The sequence below is a fragment of the Vigna umbellata genome, chromosome 2, assembly GCF_029865625.1.
Source record: "Vigna umbellata cultivar VRB3 chromosome 2, Vumbellata_1.0, whole genome shotgun sequence".
Lineage (NCBI taxonomy): Eukaryota > Viridiplantae > Streptophyta > Magnoliopsida > Fabales > Fabaceae > Vigna > Vigna umbellata.
The window spans coordinates 34,566,947-34,586,824 of record NC_142166.1 but is presented as its reverse complement, the minus strand read 5'-3'; the positions used below and the strand labels follow the sequence as shown (position 1 = coordinate 34,586,824).

The 19,878-nt window shown below is 37.6% G+C and overlaps 1 protein-coding gene across 1 annotated transcript; it reads right to left on the bottom strand.

Moving 5' to 3' along the window:
• Positions 1-1,354: 1,354 nt before the first annotated feature.
• On the bottom strand, positions 1,355-2,548 carry LOC148203860 (uncharacterized). The gene is made up of 5 exons (XM_088106570.1): positions 2,473-2,548; positions 2,091-2,404; positions 1,783-2,003; positions 1,541-1,702; positions 1,355-1,463 (listed from the first exon to the last, which is right to left on the bottom strand). Exons 2-5 carry the CDS (start codon positions 2,352-2,354, stop codon positions 1,355-1,357), a joined length of 756 nt encoding a protein of 251 aa, XP_087962696.1. The 5' UTR covers positions 2,355-2,404; positions 2,473-2,548.
• Between the last annotated feature and the right edge of the window lie 17,330 nt (positions 2,549-19,878).

Below are 19,878 nucleotides of genomic sequence, written 5' to 3'. Positions count from 1 at the left end.
GTTCCAACCACGGTAATAACGTGGAGATATGACAGCGGTTCATGCTGGAACCGCGGCCAAAACCCTTTTTTTTTTAATTTTCGTCTAACCTTTCTACCTCGGTTTTGGCCCCAACCGCGGCCTATTCTCCTGCAATTTTTTTTAGGTTTAATCCTTTTCGACATCCCTATTTATGTACGAATGTCTCAGATGGGTCCTCGTTTTTTAAAGTGTATCAAAATGGTCCTTAATTTATAAAATTGATATCAATTGACTCCTTTCCGTTAAGTTGGCTGGACGGCGTTAAAAAAATTGATGAGTAGATGCTGAGATGACGAACGAACGCTCGTCCACCAGCGAACGAACGCTCGTCCACCAGCGAACGAACGCTCGTCCACCAGAGAACGAACGCTCGTCGACCTCTTACTGCTGGACGACCGTTCGTTCCACACTGGACGACCGTTCGTTCGGTGGTCGACGAGCGTTCGTTCGCTGGTGGACGAGCGTTCGTTCGTCATCTCAGCATCCACTCATCAATTTTTTTAACGCCGTCCAGCCAACTTAACGGAAAGGACTCAATTGATATCAATTTTCAAAATTAAGGACCATTTTGATACACTTTAAAAAACGAGGACCCATCTGAGACATTCGTACATAAATAGGGATGTCGAAAAGGATTAAACCTTTTTTTTAATAGCAGGTTTGTTTTTGTGATATCCACTATCACAAAAACAGACATGCATATTAAACAATATCATAACAACACAGATTCAACAGATTCAACACAATAGTCAATATTTACATCACATAATTTATAAAGTCTAATAACTATAAATCAACATGTTCTAATGTATTTTAAATCTAATAACTATGAACTATTATATAATCTAACTAAATGTTTTGCAATTGCTTTCCTCAGGAATGTAAGTGGCTTCTCAGGAATTGGAGTAGAAGTCTTGAATCTCTGCACAAGACAATTGTTATTAATTAGTGTATATGAATTCCAAATGTTGGAGAAAATCAAAATTCATTAAATTTAAATATTACTGTTTCCCAGCCTCTTGTGATATGGGCACGAATAATGTGGGTCATCCAATACATTACATAGTATCCACACTCATATGAACCATTCTGTCTGTTACACTACAATATACCATCACAGTTGTAAATAGTTAGTGAAAATCATTAAAACAAAACAATTATAAGAAAGTATGGCTTTAGCATATGTCAAACCTTGAGAGCAATTCATGCAAGTTTTCTGTTGTTAGCAATTGATCTCCCAACCAACATCATACTTTCTGAAATAGAACTATATATAAAAAAAAAGGTTTTAGCATTCATTTATATAACAAAGAAAGTCCCAACATTGAGGTTCTTACCAATCAACTGCTTGTCTGAGATGTTTGGGAGGAGACTTGTGCAATGAGAAGAACCACAAAGCATAGCTCTCTTGTACAGAAATAACAAGTAGCTGCCAGTGGCGCCTGAAATTCATAATAACTTAGTTATTATATATTAAAATCACATATCGAACTTTATTATGTTAACAAAGTTCACTTACCCATATATATAAGGAATAAAAAGTATGTTCTTCCCACTTGCAAATCTTCTTGTGAGATATGTTGTGATCTCATCAAAATCATTTGTTTCGTGAATGACATGGGGATTAATGAACCCATAGACATCATTGTACCCCAAGTTGTTACTAACACCAAACATATACCTGAAATAAAAAATTACCTTTGATATAAGTATACATGATATATAAATCAATTTTATATAAATAATTGCTCATAGACTTACATCATCCATAGCTGAACTAATGTAATATTCAACTCTTCTGTTCCCGATGCAAGCTCTCTGACATCTTGGCTATGCAGGTATATCGGGACCTCAGAGCCTCTCCCAAATACATTAGCATCATATTCAACCTCCAAAGGCTTATCTCCAATGATGTCAGCAAGTTGCTGCAATGCACCAAGAGGATCGTCCTCAGATAAACGAATCTTCTCCTGTGCATGCGTCTGTTGTTACATGGAAAAATAAGATAAGTTTTGACATCAATAACATGTAAACTTTAAAATTGAGAAGTGTAAAGTAGAATTCCATACCGGGGGGTCAGAAACCGAACCAACCAAGTGTTTAGGCCAAGCGATAAAAGACTGGAATGCCTGTGCCACAGTGAAAATCTCATCTGTGGGCAGAGGAACTGAGGCATTTGGTATGATAATGTCGTCTACTGAGACCTTCAGCTCATCCTCTGATAGCTTCATACCATGAACAACAGTCGCTGCCTGAAACATTGTTCCACGAGCTACCAGCATCATCCCGGTACCATCTAAAATGTATAGCAGACATGGACTACCATCGTCCATGTCATCCCCTAGTACGGCTGGTGCTGAACAACTTCCTTTCCCGCTTCTCCCTGTCATAGTAAATGTTAGATTATACAAAACATAGAAATTATTGAACATAAATGTTTATTAATTTTACCTGTGGGAGGCACAACATGTTCCTATTCCTGTACAGGATATGGCATCGGGCGCATGCCATAACTCTCAAACTGCTGTTGGAACTGACGCATAACTCTGTCAGTCACTTCTGTAGTGACCTCATTATACAATTCCTCCCTAAGCTCTTTCCTAAGCTCCGTCCTAAGCTCCTCCCTAAGGTCTGCTCAAAGCTTTTTTGTGATCTCTTGTGTCAGCTTTTGTTCTTGTGCTTCGCTGTATGCATTTGAAGTCTGACGACAAGAACTCCAAAAATAATCTCGAATGCCTACTCTAGTTCCAGCAGCACACACACGTCCAGGGTGCTCAAGTTGTCCAATTACAGTAGTAAGAATATCCTGGCGACCCTCTGGAGTGAATTGACCTTGGGAGCTCTTCTCAACCAAGGAGTCATGTAACATAAAAAAACACCATTATTCAAGGTAGTATGTATAATGAAATTATTATTATTTTAGGAACAGTGATAACTTACAATTCTTTCAGATATTTCCCGTCCAGTGTCAGAAGAGTAGGTGCCTGATGATCTTAAACGAGCCAACTTCCATTTCTCATGCAGAGAAGGTGGAGAAGGAGGCTGGGGGCTACCACCCTCAGATGATGGTCTAGCTTCTGCCTTTTTCTTGAGGATTTTCTCCTCAAGCTTCCTATACCCACCACGAGATAATATGTGGGGGTTTTTTATTTTGAGTACTTATTCCTTGTGTTTTGCTTCTTTTTGCCTGTCACATATGTTTAATTAATTAGTTCATTTGATATATATTTGTTAATGAGGAATTGAATAATATCAACTATACTAACCTTCCATTCCTCTAATGTCCGACTCTGTACAAAAGGCGCCAAGTCTCCTCATGAATGGCCTTATATGTTTTACATGGAGACTTATTTTTTTGGCTTCCAAATATATATCTCGAGGTCAACTTACTCTTAAAACCCCGAAAGTTTTCAGCAACAGTTGATAAACACTTATTTTTAAGTGTAGTGACATTTGGAATGTCAAATGTCATCTGAAATAAACATAATAAAGTTGTATCAGTGCAAAATTATCAATATAAACAAACTCTAATTCAAATGATATTAATTAACTTACCAATATATCGTTCCATATAATGTTCCGATCAACCTCGGACACATGGTCAAAAGATGGAATAAGAATATTAATCTTATCATGCGTCACTACTCCAAGTTATGATCGGAAGTCATCTGCATTTGGGCCAGATGCCACACCTGTGATCACATTAACATTCACGGGTGTTCTTTCACCACTATTTTTTCTGACCAAAAGTTGTTTCATTCTGGTGGGTCCTCTAGTAGGTCTGGATGGGGGAGTCTCATCCCCTGATGAATGTGGATGGTCAGCCATATATCTGTCAAAATAAATAACAACATGTAATATTAATAAAATATAATTTAACAAAACATGTAATAGTAGTCATAGGAAATATTAATAAAATACTTATGTAATATTAATGAAAAACTTACATACACAAATTTGAAATTCATACATAAAGATATGGATTCATCATATGTATATTCCCTCATTATGATCTGACCGAATTGCATGTACATCATCAACTAGAGGTTGGTCATCCAAATTTATCGTAGTTTGAAATGAACGGTTGTCAGCAATATGAATATTAATAAGATTGTCTTCGTTAACTTCAATTTGTTTTTTGTCTTGAAGAGCGACATACCAATTGTTAGACGCAGGATCTTTGACATAAAAAACCTGAGATGCTTGATGTACCATGATAAACGGTTCGTCTCGATAACCCACCTTTCGAAAATCAACTAGTGTCATACCCGATTCATCTATTTTCACACCACTGTTATTGTCAAACCACTTACATTTGAACAATGGAACAAAAAACTGGGTGTAATCAACCTCCCATATCTCTTCAACTATACCATAATATCTCATTGATCCAAGTACAGGAGATTGATCTTTTGATGTGGAAAATTAAAGCGACTAAGCTTCTAAACTGACTCCACTATTTTGTATTGTGCTTTTATCATCCAAAGTCTTCGTATAGAATGTGCAATTATTGACTTCATAACCTGTACAACATACGACATCAAACTTTAAACCATTTGCAAGCCATAACAAAGTTTGAGAAGAATGTGGCTCTTTGTCAATTTCAGATTTGAACCAAGACATAAATGTTTTGTTATGCTCCATCAACTGTCATTTCTCTGATTGTCTTGGATTTTTATTCTTCACAATGACTTTGTGTGCTTGCAAAAAAGGGATCACCTCATCTGTGTTGTTCAATATATAAAGATGTGCTTGCAACAATTCTTCGCGATCCTTTGTCACCGCATTCACACCTCGGATGCTTTTACTTGTAGAACTTTTATTCATCCATGATGTGTGAGGAACTCCTATTGGATTTGCTGATGTCATGTAGTCTGAACAAAACTCGGTACTTTCTTCAGCAATATACCTTTCAATCATTGAACCTTCGGGATGATATGGATTTTTAACGTACCCTTTCAAAATCTTCATATAACGCTCAATAGGATACATCCATCTTATGTATACCGGTCCGCACAACTTGATTTCTCTAACCAAATGAACAAGTAAATGTACCATGATGTCAAAATGACACAAGATGATAACAATCTCGCCTTGAAGTTCATCTAATTTTGTAGGATCTATGGCTTTACTACAAATTGATGAGCAAAATGAACACAAACTATTTATGGTCTGCCTAACATTTTTGGGCAAAATTCCACGAATAGCCACCGGTAACAATTGTTGTCTTAAGACGTGACAATCGTGAGACTTCATGCCAACAAGCTTTAAGTGTTGCATCGACAATAAACTCTTCATATTTGAAGAGGATCCTTGTGGTACTTTGATACTCTTTAAACAAAGGCAAAAATTTATCTTTTCTTGTCTAGACATTGTGTAACATGCAAGAGGAAAATAAGTACGTTTACCAATCTCCCTGGGTGCCAACTATTCTCGGATATTCATGTCAACCAAATCCAAACGAGCATTCACTCCATCTTTTGTCTTTCCGTGAATGTTGAGTAGTGTACCAATCAAGCTATCACATATTCTTCTCTACATGCATCTGATAACAGTTGAAAAACTGTTATTTTCATGCTTAAAATTGATACTAAAAGCAACCTTTAACACTTAGAAACTAGCTTGAAATCATGCTTTTGGTCATATTTTTAGAAATAAGAGAGTTGGACAGGTTTATGCTTGATTTTAGTGTTTTTGTGCAGGTTTTAAGGTGAATTTGGTGAAAGAAGTGAAGAAGGATAGAGATGGAATCAGAAAAGACATAAAAAAGTGCAAAAGGAGAAGCCGCAACTGCCGCTGAGTGGCAGTTTACCGCTGAGCGGCAGTTTACCGCTGAGCGGCACTCAAGCAGTCACGTTGGATCCGCTGAGGGGTGATTTGGCCACTGAGGAGAAGAAAACAACTCACGCACTTACCGCTGAGCGGTAGTTTACCGCTGAGCGGCACTATTTTTGGGCTTGGGCCTAATTTTCTGTAATTTTAGAATAATATATAAGCTTTAGGACATCCTAGGGTTTGTATCTTTGGCAGAGACGAAGCAAACACTCTCTTTTCCACCCCTTTGAAGGAGGATTTTGGATGCTCAGGCTACCTCTTCACCTTTCTAGAGTTTTATCTTTCATTCTTTCATTATTGTTCATCTAGTTTCACCATGAATATAGTGAACTAAACCTTGTATTGTTGTTGGGGAATCAATGTAGTCTTGTGAAACTCTCATATATGGAATTTGATTTAATGTCTTATATTAAGATATATGCTTTCTTTCATCTTTAGCTAGGGTTTTTCCTCTTTGTTTATTGCTTGCTTTGTTTAACTCATTCATTGCCATGATTATTGATTTTGTCGATACGGGAACGTACGGGGAAGTCTAGATCCGGGGAATTTCTCCCAATAGCATATTGGTTGCCTTTAAGCTCCTGCACTTTAAGAACTAATTACTAGGAATGCTAGGAATTGTATGAACTCGTAATTAGGGATAGGCCTTCTTGCAAGGTAATTTAGAGAGTGGCATTAGCATTGATGATAAGAATGATGAATTCCTGAAAATATATGAGAGTGGATAAGATGAAATTGATAACCCCAACAACATACTCATCCATATAATTCATTGAAGTGTTTGTTTTGTTCTTTTCCATTGATCAATTACTGTCTCTTGCATTGAAACCTACAATCAATTGTTTACAAGTCTCAAATAATCAACAAATCACATAGCTAAACTAGGCCGTGAGTCCTTTGGGAGAACGATACTTGGTCTTACCGAGTTTATTACTTGATACGATTCGGTCACACTTGCCGATTGTTAAACAAGTTTGTGGTGCCGTTTTTCGGTGTTCATAAATTTGTCATCAGCATCACATCTATGCAATGTCTAACATCTAATTTTGACCAGTATGGAAGATGAAAGAATATTGTTTTCTTCTTCCAAGGATTCGTTATAGATGACTTCTTGGATGTTTTCCCAAATACATGATGTATTTTATTAACTTTTTCAAGAATTTGAAGGCCAGTAAGTGGATTTGGTGCTTCGTCCCTCTCTTGATATTCATTGAATGCTTTTTTTAACCTTCGATACAGATGATTACATTTTAGAAATCTCCGATGACGCAGATACACCGTCTTTCTTCCGTGTTTCAATGGATGAGCTGTAGTGTTTTCTTCACATATAGGACATGCTTTATGACCCTTGACACTGTATCCTGACAAATTAGCATAAGCTGGAAAGTCATTAATGGTGCAAAATAACATTGCACGCATCACAAAAGTTTTAGAAGCAAATGCATCAAATATTTCAACCCCATCCACCCACAAAAACTTCAAGTCTTCAACTAGTGGTTTTAGATAAACACCTATGTCATTTCCAGACTACTTTGGACCAGATATCATCATAAACAACATCATGTATTTCCTCTTCATGCACAATGCAGGAGATAAATTGTAAATTATCAATATAACTGGCCAACAACTGTGATGGGTACTTAGATTACCAAATGGGCTCATTCCATCAGTGGCTAACCCAAGCCTAAGATTTCTACACTCTTTACCAAATTGGGGGAATTGTTGATCAATATTTTTCCATTACTTTGAATCAGCTGGATGATGAAGCAACCCATCAATTTTTCTCTCATCTGCATGCCATCTAAGGTTTTTAGCATCTTTTGGATTCGCAAACAAACACTTAAGTCTGGGCACAATTGGAAGGTACCAAACAACTTTCAAAGCAGATCCATTTTTTTCTATCTGACCATTATCTTCACTATTTTTTTTGACTTGTATCGTGATAACCTACATTTTGGACACTTTGTCAAAAATTCAAACTCTTTCCTATATAAAATGCAGTCATTGGGACAAGCATGTATCCTTTTATACTCCATACCCATCAGACAAAGAATTTTCTTCGCATCATAATTACGAGTGGGTAGTGTATTTCCATCTGGTAGCATTTCATTCAACAACATCAACAATTCTGTGAAACTCTTACCAATCCATCCATTAGTCGCCTTCAAATTCATGAGCCTTAACAACGCTGACAAACGTGTGAACTTAGTTGAACCGACATACAAAGGTGTTTCCGCATTAGTTGACATCGTCTCATAGACATGAGCTTTAGCAAAATTTTCTGCGCCAACATCGCGGATCATGTCCTCTAATTTGTCTTCATCCGATCGATCTTCTTCCATGGTGGAATCAATGACATTTTCAGTTTGGCAGTCAGTCGGAAATTGCATTTCTTCGCCATGCCATATCCATGTTGTATAGCATCTTAGGAAACTATCACAGATAAGATGTTCTCTAATTTGGGTTGCGTTCAACTTTCTCACATTCAAACAGTTCACACAAGGACATCTAAACTTCACTTCATCATCACTTCTACCCTCATTACGTTGTGCAAATTGTATAAATTCCTCTACCACTCTCTCGTACTCAGCACTAATGCGTGGTAAATTAATCCAATTTCGATCCATACGTAAATATTCTACAAAATTAAAATCATACAATTTTACAATATATTCAACATACAATCAATTTAATCATACAATCAATTCAATTATACAATCAAACAATTAATAAACATTCGAATTATCAATTCAAACATTCAATCATACATAATTATTCATATTCAACACACAAAAAATTAAAATAATGAAAATTAATAAACAGAATAATACAATCATACATTCAAACAATAAGCATTCAAATTATCAATTCAAACATTCAATCATACAATATTATTCATATTCAACCTACAAAAAATTAAAAATGCACAAAATGAAAATTAATAAACAGAATAATACAAACCTGGGAGCGTGAAAAACCACACAATAATGAAGAAGATTGAACAACCCGCGGTCTGAACAGAACAAATTTAAAACAAAAAACACAATACCTACAAAAAAATACAACAAAACGTAAGTTTGATAATCGGAATCAATAAAAAAACATATCAAACCAACCCAAAAACTAAAGAAAAACGAAAAAACTCCGGCGACCAAAGCCAAATTTGATCAGATACAAACGTAGGTGATGAAAAATGAGGAAGGAAGTCCTTCTACAGTGACGGCAGCAATGCAACAATGGTGGAAGAAAGAATGGAGGAAGATCGCGACACATAAACGTCGTTGCAGAGAAAATGGCTAGAGGGGCCGAAACTGTTCCAGGAAGACGAAACTGTTCACTCTATAATATTTTTTTTAACCTAATCAAATGTTACTACCGCGGTTCATTGGAAACCCGCAGTAATAGAGGGGATACGGCCTCGGTTCCCAACATTACTGAGGCCTATTCTCTTAAAAAAAATTAAAAATTGTTCTGAAATGGCAATTTTGAAATTTTTTTCAACCTTTCCGCCGCGGTTCCCCGCCCAATCGAGCCCTATTGTCTTAAATATTTAAAATTTGTTCAGATCAGGGAATAGACCGCGGTTCCCCCGAGAACCACGATTTATTCCCTTATGGTTTGACTTCAAAATTTATTTCTAGACTGCTTTGGCGGGAATTTCAGAATTTCGCAGGGACAATAGAGCGTAGTTTCCCCCACAACCGAGACCTATTCCCTGACTGTCTGATTTCAAATTTATTTCAAACTGACTTAGGTGGGAATGTCAGAATTTTGCAGGGACAATAGACCGCGGTTCCCCCCAAAACCGAGGCCTATTCCCTGACTATCTGATTTCAAATTTATTTCAGACTGACTTAGGTGGGAATGTTAGAATTTTTCAGGGACAATAGACCGCGGTTCCCCCAGAACCGAGGCCTATTCCCTGACGGTCTGACTTCAAATTTATTTCAGATTGACTTAAGTGGGAATGTCAAAATTTTGCAGGGACTATAGACCGCGGTTCCCCCCAAAACCGAAGCCTATTCCCTGTGGGTCTGATTTCAAACTGACTTGGGTGGGAATGTCAGAATTTTGCAGGGACTATAGGTCACGGTTCCTTGGAGAACCGCGGCCTAAGGGTATATACGGTCTCGATTTTGTTGCAACCGAGGCCTATATTGTCGATATAATTTCAAAAATGCCACCGCGCAATATTATGCTTCGGGTTCTGGTTAACCGATGCATAATGTGTGCGGTAATAGATCAATATTTTACTATTGTTATTTCACATCTGCATAAAAAAAATCAATACCAAATTAAAGAAAAGAAAAGGAAATCTAACAATTAAAAAGAAACATTTTTGTCAAAGATTTTCTAAAAAAAATATAAATTCTCTAATTATTAACAAGAACTAAAAAATACTCCTAAAAATCTATTTTTAACTAAAATTTTACAAATGTAAAGACTTAAAGAAAAATTTCTAAAACTAACCTAATTCTACAAAATTAAAGACAAAAATATACTATCCTAGACTTCTAAACACAGAAAATCATGCAAAATTGAGGAGTTATCAATCCTCCCTCATGTTGCAGCATATATATTCTTAGTGCTCAGCTTGGACAACAAATATTGAAATTGTGTTGGATGCAAAGCTTTAGTATGAATGTCTGCAAGTTGGGTTGAAGTAGAAATGGGCAGGAGCTTAATTACACCAGCTTGAACGGAGATGAGAATCAATTTTAGTATGCTTTGTGCTCTCATGAATGTCTGGATTCTGTGCAATTTTTATAGCAGATTGATTGTCACAAAACTGAGGAACTGATTGTGGTAGATGTTGTTTCAAATCATGGAGCAAATATAGAAGTCATTGAATTTCACATGTTGTGAAAGCTAAGGCTCTATATTCTGCTTTGGTTGATGATTTAGATATAGTACCTTGCTTCTTGGATTTCTAGCTGATTAAGGATGCATCATAGAACACATTAAAACCAGTCACAAACCTTCTAGTGTCAGGGCAAGCAGCCCAATAAGAATCACTAAAAGCCTTGAGAGCATGTTCAGTGTTGGAGAGAAAAAATAATCCTTGTCTTGGATTGTTCTTGATATATATCAGGATCCTTATTGCTGTTGCATAGTGATCTTCCAAAGGATTGGAAAGAAATTGACTGAGAGTAACAGCAAAACATAAATCTGGTCTTGCGTTGGTTAGGTATAATAATCTGCCTATAAGTCTTCTACAAGCATGAACATCTGAATAGGGTTTCCCTTCTGTCTTGGAAAATTTTGTGCCTGGCTGTATGGGAGTAGAAACAGGTTGACATCCGAACAATCCTGCATCTTCTAGTAACTCTAGAGCATACTTCCTTTGTGACAAATTAATGCCCTATTGAGATCTTGCAATTTCTAAGCCCAAAAAATACTTGAGTTGGCCTAGGTCTTTAACCTTGAACTTTGCATTCAGTAGAGCCTTCACAGTTTGGATTTCTTGGATGTTATCACCTGCTGATAACAGTTGAAAAACTGTTATTTTCATGCTTAAAAGTGATACTAAAAGCAACCTTTAGACTTAGAAACTAGCTTGAAATCATGCATTTTGTTTATATTTTCAGAAATAAGAGAGCTGGACAGGTTTATGCTTGATTTGAGTGTTTTTGTGCAGGTTTTGAGGTGAATTTGGTGAAAGAAGTGAAGAATGAGAGAGAGGACATTAGAAAAGACAAGAAAGAGTGCAAAAAGAGAAGTCGAAGGCACCGCTCAGCGGCAAACTACCGCTGAGCGGCACTCAAGAGGTGGCGTTGGAACCGCTGAGGGGCAAATGGCCGCTGAGGGGAGGAAAGAAGACGCGTAACCACCGCTGAGCGGTAAATGGCGCTGAGCGGCACTTTTTGGGCTTGGGCTTTTGTAATCTTTTGTAACTCTAGATTAGTATATAAGGGCTTGCACGTCCTTTAGTTAGAGATCTTTGGCAGAAACGAGGCAAACACTCTCTCTTTCACCCCTTTGAAGGAGGATCTTGGATGCTCAGGCTACCTCTTCCACTTTATTGGGTTTATTCTTTCATACTTTCATTGTTATTCATCTAGGTTCACCATGAATATGGTGAACTAAACCTTGTATGTTTGTTGGGGAATCAATGTAATCTCTTGAAGCTCTCATATATGGAATCTGTTGAGTACATCTTTGAATTAAGACATATGCTTTCTTTCATCATTAGTTAGGGTTTTTCCTCTTTGCTCAATGCTTGCATTGTTTAACTCATTCTAATGCATGATTATTGGTTTTGTCGATATGGACACGTACGGGGAAGTCTAGATCCGGGGAATTTCTCCCAATATTATACTGACAATATTCTATTGGTTGCCTTTAAGCTCCTGCACTCATGAACTAATCATTAGGAATGCTAGGAATTGTATGAACTATTTGATTAGGGAGAAGCCATCTAGAATGGTACATTAGAGAGTGGCATTAACAATGATGATTTGAATGTTGAATTCCTAAAATATATGAGAGTGGATGAGATGAAATTGACCCCCAACAACATATTCATTCATATATTCCATTGAAAGTGTTTATCTTTTGTCTTTGCCATTGATCAAAATTCATGCATACATGTTTATTTTCTGTCTTGCATTTTAAACTCAAATATTTCGTTTGTAAGTCTTAGTTAATCAAGAAACCACATAACTAAACTAGGCCGTGAGTCCTTTGGGAAGAACGATACTTGGTCTTACCAAGTTTTATTACTTGAACGATTCGGTCATACTTGCCGATTGTGAAACAAGTTTGTGACATCATATTTTGGTGCTTACAAATTTGTCCATCAAGTTTTTGGCGCCGTTGCCGGGGATTCATGGTTTAACTGGTTAATTTGTGTGATTATTGATTACCTTTGACTTTAATTTTGAATTTCTGTTTTTATTTTTTCTGTTTTTATTTTTTTTTTTTTTATTATCTTTTTAGATTTGATTTTTATTTTAGGTTAGATTTTATTTTTATCTTTTTAGATTAGATTTTATTTTAATTTCGAATTTTTATTTTATTTTTCTGTTTTCTGTTTTTCTGTTTTCTGTTTTTTATTTTTCGGTTTTTATTTGATTTTATTTTATCTTTTTAGATTAGATTTTATTTTATTTTATTAGATTTTATTTTTTTTATCTTTTTAGGTTAGATTTTATTTTATTTTATTAGATTGTATTTTTTTTTTATCTTTTTAGGTTAGATTTTATTTTATTCTTATTCTATCTTTTAGGTTAGGTTAGATTTTATTTTATTTTATCTTTTAGATTAGATTTTATTTTTTAGATTAGGTTTTATTCTATTTTATTTGATTCTATCTTCTAAATCTTTTATCTTCTTCTATATCTTTTTGTGCTAACAAATCTGTTCTAGGGTTTTGTTTTCTTGTGCATGCAGAAGGCAATTCGAACTAGAAGTAAGAAAACAACAGAACCACTACTTGAAGGGCTAGACGAGAGTAGAAGGAGGAGAAGAATCAGAACGTCCAGAGAACTTTTCCCTTCTCCTGAAACTCTCCTACAATCATCACCACAAGGTTATGTTCATAGCACAGGGAGTATGGAGAACAATAATAATGCTAGAAGAACTCTTGCAGATTACACTAATCTTGCTGGACCTCAGCACTTCAATAGCATAGCTCGGCCTAGAGTCAATGCAGCCAACATGGAGGTCAAACCAGCATTAATTCAACTGGTAAAGAGTAATCAATTTAATGGGTTATCACATGAAAGCCCATATGAGCACCTTACAACATTTAATGAGATCTGTAACACGGTCAAGATTAATGGGGTGCCAGACGAAGCTATCAAACTTAGCTTGTTTCCTTTCTCATTGGGAGGCAATGCTAAGCTTTGGTTGAACTCTTTTCCAGAAGAAAGTTTCACGGAATGGGAAGCAGTGGTTGCAAAGTTTTTGAATAAATACTTCCCACAATCTAAAGTGACTAAGGGAAAGCAAGAGATATCTTCATTCAAGCAGGGCATGGAAGAATCACTTGGACATGCATGGGATAGGTATAAAAGCTTGTTACGTAAAACTCCCACGCATGGCTTTGAAGATCAAGAAGTAGTCCTAACTTTCCTTGGAGGGCTTGGTTCACAAACCAAGATGATGCTAGATGCCTCAGCTGGAGGCAATATCAAACGGAAGACTCCAGAGGAAGCAACTGAAATCATTGAAAATATGGCTACAAGTGATAATGAGCTGCACAATGAAAGAGGAGCTCCTATGCCACAGAAAGGGGTTCTACAATTACAAACGCATGATGCTCTGCTAGCACAGAATAAAATTCTAACTCAACAGCTAGAGACTCTGACAAAAACTTTGGCTCAATTACCTAAAGAGTTGAAGTCTGCTGCCCAGATACAAACCCAGTTGTGCGAACTATGTGGAGGTGATCACATCAATGGCCAGTGTGCTTTTCCAGTGGAGGCCGTGGAGGATGTTAACTTCATGGCTAATCAGTTTCCATACCGTCAAGGGAATTATAATCAGGGTTGGAAACCACATCCAAGCATTGGCCAAGGACAAACTGAGCAGGCTAATCAGTTTAATAAGCAGCAGCAGCAACCAACCTTGTGGCAACAATTATCTATGCTTAATGACAGATCAACAAAGTTGGAAGAAACTCTTCAGCAATTCATCCAGAAAACTGAATCTTCTCAAAAGAGCACTGAAGCTGCTATAAAGAATCTGGAGGTTCAGATGGGTCAGATCACCAAGCAATTGGAAGAAAGACCCAACAAAAACTTTGGGGCTAATACTGAGGTTAACCCCAGAGAAGAGTGCAAAGTGGTCAAGAGTGTAAATGAAGAGATCATTGAGTTGGAAGAAGATGAAACAGAAGAGAGAAGAGAAAAAGAAAGAAAGGACACTTTTCCTTTTCTAACAAATCAAAAGAAACCAATGGATTTCACAGATTTATTCAAAATGGTTGATAATGAAGCTCCTTGGGAACAAATTCTACAGAAAATAGCAGTTTACACCAAATCAGATGAAGGAACCTCTACAAAAAGAAGACGTAGAGAGGATGAGGAAGAAAAGTGTATAACTGTTAAGAAAGAATCATTCCCACCAAAAGCAGCAGATCCAGGCAGTTTTTCTATCCCTTGCATTATAGGGAAGAAAAAGGTAAAGAAAGCTCTCCTTGATTTAGGCTCAAGTGTTAACTTGATGCCTTATTCTCTATTGGAGCAAATTGGCCATGTTGAAATAAAACCTGTAAAGGTTAATCTTGTAATGGCTGATGGATCTTCAAAGGAGCCATGTGGGATTGCAGAAGACATTGTAGTTTGTGTTGGCAAACTTCAGTTCTTGGCAGACTTTGTGGTGATGAAGATGGAAACTGAGAAAATACCTTTCATACTTGGAAGGCCGTTTATGAAAACGGCTAGGGCTATCATTGATGTGAATGAAGGTATAGTGGTTCTCCAAGACAGAGAGGAGAGAGTGGTGGTGGATGTGTTCAAAGATGAGATACAAGCAAAGGAGGAAGAAGCCAGTTATAAAGCTGCATTTCGAGATGCACCCATAACTAGAGGTAAAAATAAAAATCTTAAGGTTTCTGATAACCATTGTTTGTATTTTCAGGCACCCAAGGTAGAAGAGATTGGAAAAGGAGAAGAAGTTCCTAGAGACTGGAAAAAATTAAGACTCCAACTTGGCACACCTGTAAGACTCAAGAACAAGTTGTGGGTTATTAAAGGCTTTAAAGAGAAGGAGATGATAGAGATAGAGTCTCCATATTCTAGAGAATCTAAGACAGTCCAAAGGAAGCAGTTGAAAGGTTGGTGGAAGGACTACGTCAACTATAAAGAAGATGGAACGTGAGCTTTAACAGGGTCAAGCTAGTGACGTTAAAGAAGCGCTTGCTGGGAGGCAACCCAGTGGATTTACAAACTTTTGATTTGGTTTTGTAATTTATAATTTGTGAACATTATTCTGGACATTATTTTGTTGGATCTAGCATCTACTGAAGGATGCTAGGTGATTAAGTATCTACTGAAGGATACTAAGTTTGTAACACCTACTGATGGGTGTTGGTGAGAAGATTTTGCACCTACTGATGGGTGCTGGTAAGTTTGAAACACCTACTGATGGGTGTTGGTGGATTTTGGGTCAGGCTCGTGACGTTAAACAAGCGCTACCTGGGAGGCAACCCAGTTGATTGATTGTTTTCTGTTTGTCTATTTTAGTTAGGGTTTGCATAAGCATTTTTAACATTGAATTGCAGGGAACCTATGAGGGGTATGCTAGGAAGGCACGTAGGTCAAGAAAAGAAGGAGAAGGGCACATCACGAAAGTGCCGCTGAGCGGCATTTACCGCTGAGCGGTACTAACGCAGATGGGCTTAAGTTCCCCTTAGCGGAACCCGAGCCCATTGGGGTATTTTTAAACCCTAAGCTGCGTGTTTTTACACTCTTTCAAGTTCTTCTCTGCATAAACACTTCCACACCTCTTCTCCTAGGTTTTCCACATCTTTCTACTCTTCCCTCTTTAGAAGATTTCTCTTCCACTCACTTTTATACTAGTGTGCCATCAAAGTTTGGGGTTGGAAGAGAGCATTCTAGTTTGGAAGCATTCTCATATCATCTAGCATCTCCACCCAAGTAAGTAAAATGCATTTTGTTCATTCTAGGGTTCTTGAATTTGAATGTGATTGTCAAAACATGAATACTTAGGGGTTTTAGTTTCTATGCATGATTTGATGATATATTTGATGTTTGAACCGATTAAACTGCTTGATTATGAACTGGAAAACTGAAAATTGCATTTGGGTGGAGTTAGGACTGTTTTAAAAAGAGATTTGCAAAAATCTGCAGATCACCGCTGAGCGGCATTTACCGCTGAGCGGCACTTTGCCAGATTTGTTTTTTCTGGTTTATTGCGTGTTTGAATGTGGCACTGGTGGCGCTGAGGGGAAATTCTGGCCCTCAGCGGTGGTTTAGCTTCGAAAGGAGTTGTGTTCTGAGTTTACTAATGATGAACATCATGTTCTGTGGTTTTGGATTTGTGTTTGAATGCAGGAATGGCATCCTCTTCAGGAAAGAGATTGAAAACCATGGCAACCAAGAGGAAGGAAAAGGAACCAGAGCAGCCCCAGAATGGCAGGTTCCTCTCTAGGAAACATGAGAAGCACTTTAGGGTGGTTCAGGACAGGAGACTTCTAATGGAGAGAAAGGTTGGAATGATACCTAACTTTGCTCCTCAATTTGGAGAGCAAGTGTTAGGGAATGATTGGGGAAAGCTAGCCACCTATCCAGCACCTGCCAACATAGTTGTGGTCAAGGAATTCTACACCAATGCAAAGAAGATTGGTGATCATCCAGCTGAGAATTTTTTGGGCTATGTTAGAGGCCATGCTATCAGGTATGATCCTGACTCCATCAATAACTTCCTGGATACTGTGTGGGCTGGTGAGCAATGCCAGTTTGCTCTTAGCATGGAGGAAGGTGCTGACTTTGAGGATGTTGAGAGAGTATTGTGCATACCTGGAGGACACTTTCAAAGGAATAGATCTGGAGCAGTGGTTAACATTAGGAGGATAGACTTGACTCCTCTTGCAAAGTATTGGATGGCATTTTCTCATGCCAACATTCAGCCATGCTCACATGTGTCAGATATCACTCTCAGCAGGGCACTATTCATCTATTGTGCTATCAGAAACTTGAATGTTAATATTGGGCAGGTGATAGCTGATGAGATTAGTGTGTGTGCTAACACCTCAAACAACAAAGCACCACTGGGACATCCTTCTTTGATCACTCACCTTTGCAAGCTAGCTGGGGTGGATACTTCTGTTCCACCATTTGAGAGGCCAAGAAAAGCTATAGATGAGGCCTATTACAGACAGTACTGTGGAGGTGAGGAGGCAGCCCAGCCAGTTCCACCACGCCAGGCTCGTAGAGAGAGAAGGCCAGCACAGGGCAGGACTTCTGCTGATACTCATGAGGCAGAACCATTCCAGATGAGGGACATGTATATGTCTCTTATAGGTGCTCAGTTGCAGTCCATCCACAGAGGGCAGGTGGCCACGGCTGAGATGATAGTGGGGATGTATGATACCCCTCCAGCACACAGGTGGACTATGGATGAATTCCATAATGTGGTAGCTTGGCCAGAAGAACCAGTATATGGAGGAGCTGGAGCAGCTGAAGCTTCAGCCAGAGATATGGAGGAAGATGAAGCAGAGGAGGAGGATGCATTTGATGAAGATGATGATGAAGAGGAAGAGGAAGATACAGAGAGCTCGGACTGATGAGGAGCTGAGATAGCATTTACTGATGAATGCTATCATATGATTATGCTTTTGTGGTTTAAGTTTTCTGAACTTATTTGTTTTTGTTTTTAGATTAGGGTATGATGTACTCTATTGAACACCTGGTTCCTTATGATGGTTTGCTATTAACTGTGATTGTGTGATAAGTAATGATTGAATGATGCTTATTGATTGATTAATGTTGAGATGATGTGCACATTAAAATGCTTATACAGGTGATTCACAAGCTTTGTGAACAAATGCAGGGTATCATGATTGTGATTGTGAAATTAAGCAGGATGTGTATGTCAAATGTGAATGAGCTTATATGTGAGGTTTTGAGCTCCAGAGTTGTTATTGTTGAATGCTATTACTTTGAAAGCATGAATGACTTTGCCCAGGTTTTCTATGATTGAATCAATTGCTTGTTTTGCATCATATGATCAAAGGCCGTGTTTTTGAAACCCTTTTTATTGGCCAAATTCATAAAGTTAGCCTTCTAAAAGAGAACACGTTGTGTTCTATCCTTTGAACCCTTAGCCTTAAATATACACTGAACACCCTTGATTGAAAATCTTTACCTTGAGTTAAGTAGAAGATCTTGTGTGGTATTGTTAAATGTTCAAGTTTGGGGTTATTGGGGAAACATGAAAAAGGAAAAAGCATTGAGCTAACAGCTAAAAAGTAAGAATATGCAAAGAAAAGAAAAGAAAAAGAAGCAAAGCTCAATGCAAATGCAAAAGCAAAGGCAAAAGAAAGTTGGGAATGAATAAGAATAATTGTGTTGTTATGATTCTCTTAACTCAAGGATTTTGTGATCCAGAAAAACCAATTTTCTTGTTAGCTCAGCCACATTATAAGCCATTGAAAAGTCCTTGTGATGATGCATGCTTGTGAATGTTTTTGATTGTGGTAAAATGAAAGGCAAAGTTGATTCATGTGACATTGTGATAGTGGAGTGAATGAGTGAAACACTTTACCTCTTATACACTTGTGTGTTGAGTGAAACACTTTACCTAGTGAGGAAAGATTCCATAAGCACATGAACATCCATGCGTAATTGATTGATCATTCATGAAAAATAGCATTTGTTGGAACTTAAATGACTTTGTGAACACTAAAGCATGTGCACATCTTGAATTAACTCTTGGTCATAAGTTTGAGTGAAGTTATTACTTATCTTGAAAAGAGGATTTTGAATGAGTGAACCATCATATGAATTGGTTGGAGATGGAGTTACATTTTGTTTGCTTGAGGACAAGCAAAGTTCTAAGTTTGGGGTTGTGATAACAGTTGAAAAACTGTTATTTTCATGATTAAAAGTGATACTAAAAGCAACCTTTAGACTTAGAAACTAGCTTGAAATCATGCATTTTGTTTATATTTTCAGAAATAAGAGAGCTGGACAGGTTTATGCTTGATTTGAGTGTTTTTGTGCAGGTTTTGAGGTGAATTTGGTGAAAGAAGTGAAGAATGAGAGAGAGGACATTAGAAAAGACAAGAAAGAGTGCAAAAAGAGAAGTCGAAGGCACCGCTCAGCGGCAAACTACCGCTGAGCGGCACTCAAGAGGTGGCGTTGGAACCGCTGAGGGACAAATGGCCGCTGAGGGGAAGAAAGAAGACGCGTAACCACCGCTGAGCGGTAAATGGCGCTGAGCGGCACTTTTTGGGCTTGGGCTTTTGTAATCTTTTGTAACTCTAGATTAGTATATAAGGGCTTGCACGTCCTTTAGTTAGGGATCTTTGGCAGAAACGAGGCAAACACTCTC

Excerpts from the sequence above, each read along its gene's own strand:
- LOC148203860 (XM_088106570.1), bottom strand. The coding sequence starts at position 2,354 with ATGGACGATGGTAGTCCATGTCTGCTATACATTTTAGATGGTACCGGG. Across the intron at positions 2,004-2,090 it reads GTTCGGTTTCTGACCCCCCG|ACGCATGCACAGGAGAAGAT; the intron begins GTATGGAATTCT and ends ATGTAACAACAG. Across the intron at positions 1,464-1,540 it reads TTTATTCCTTATATATATGG|GCGCCACTGGCAGCTACTTG; the intron begins GTAAGTGAACTT and ends TATGAATTTCAG.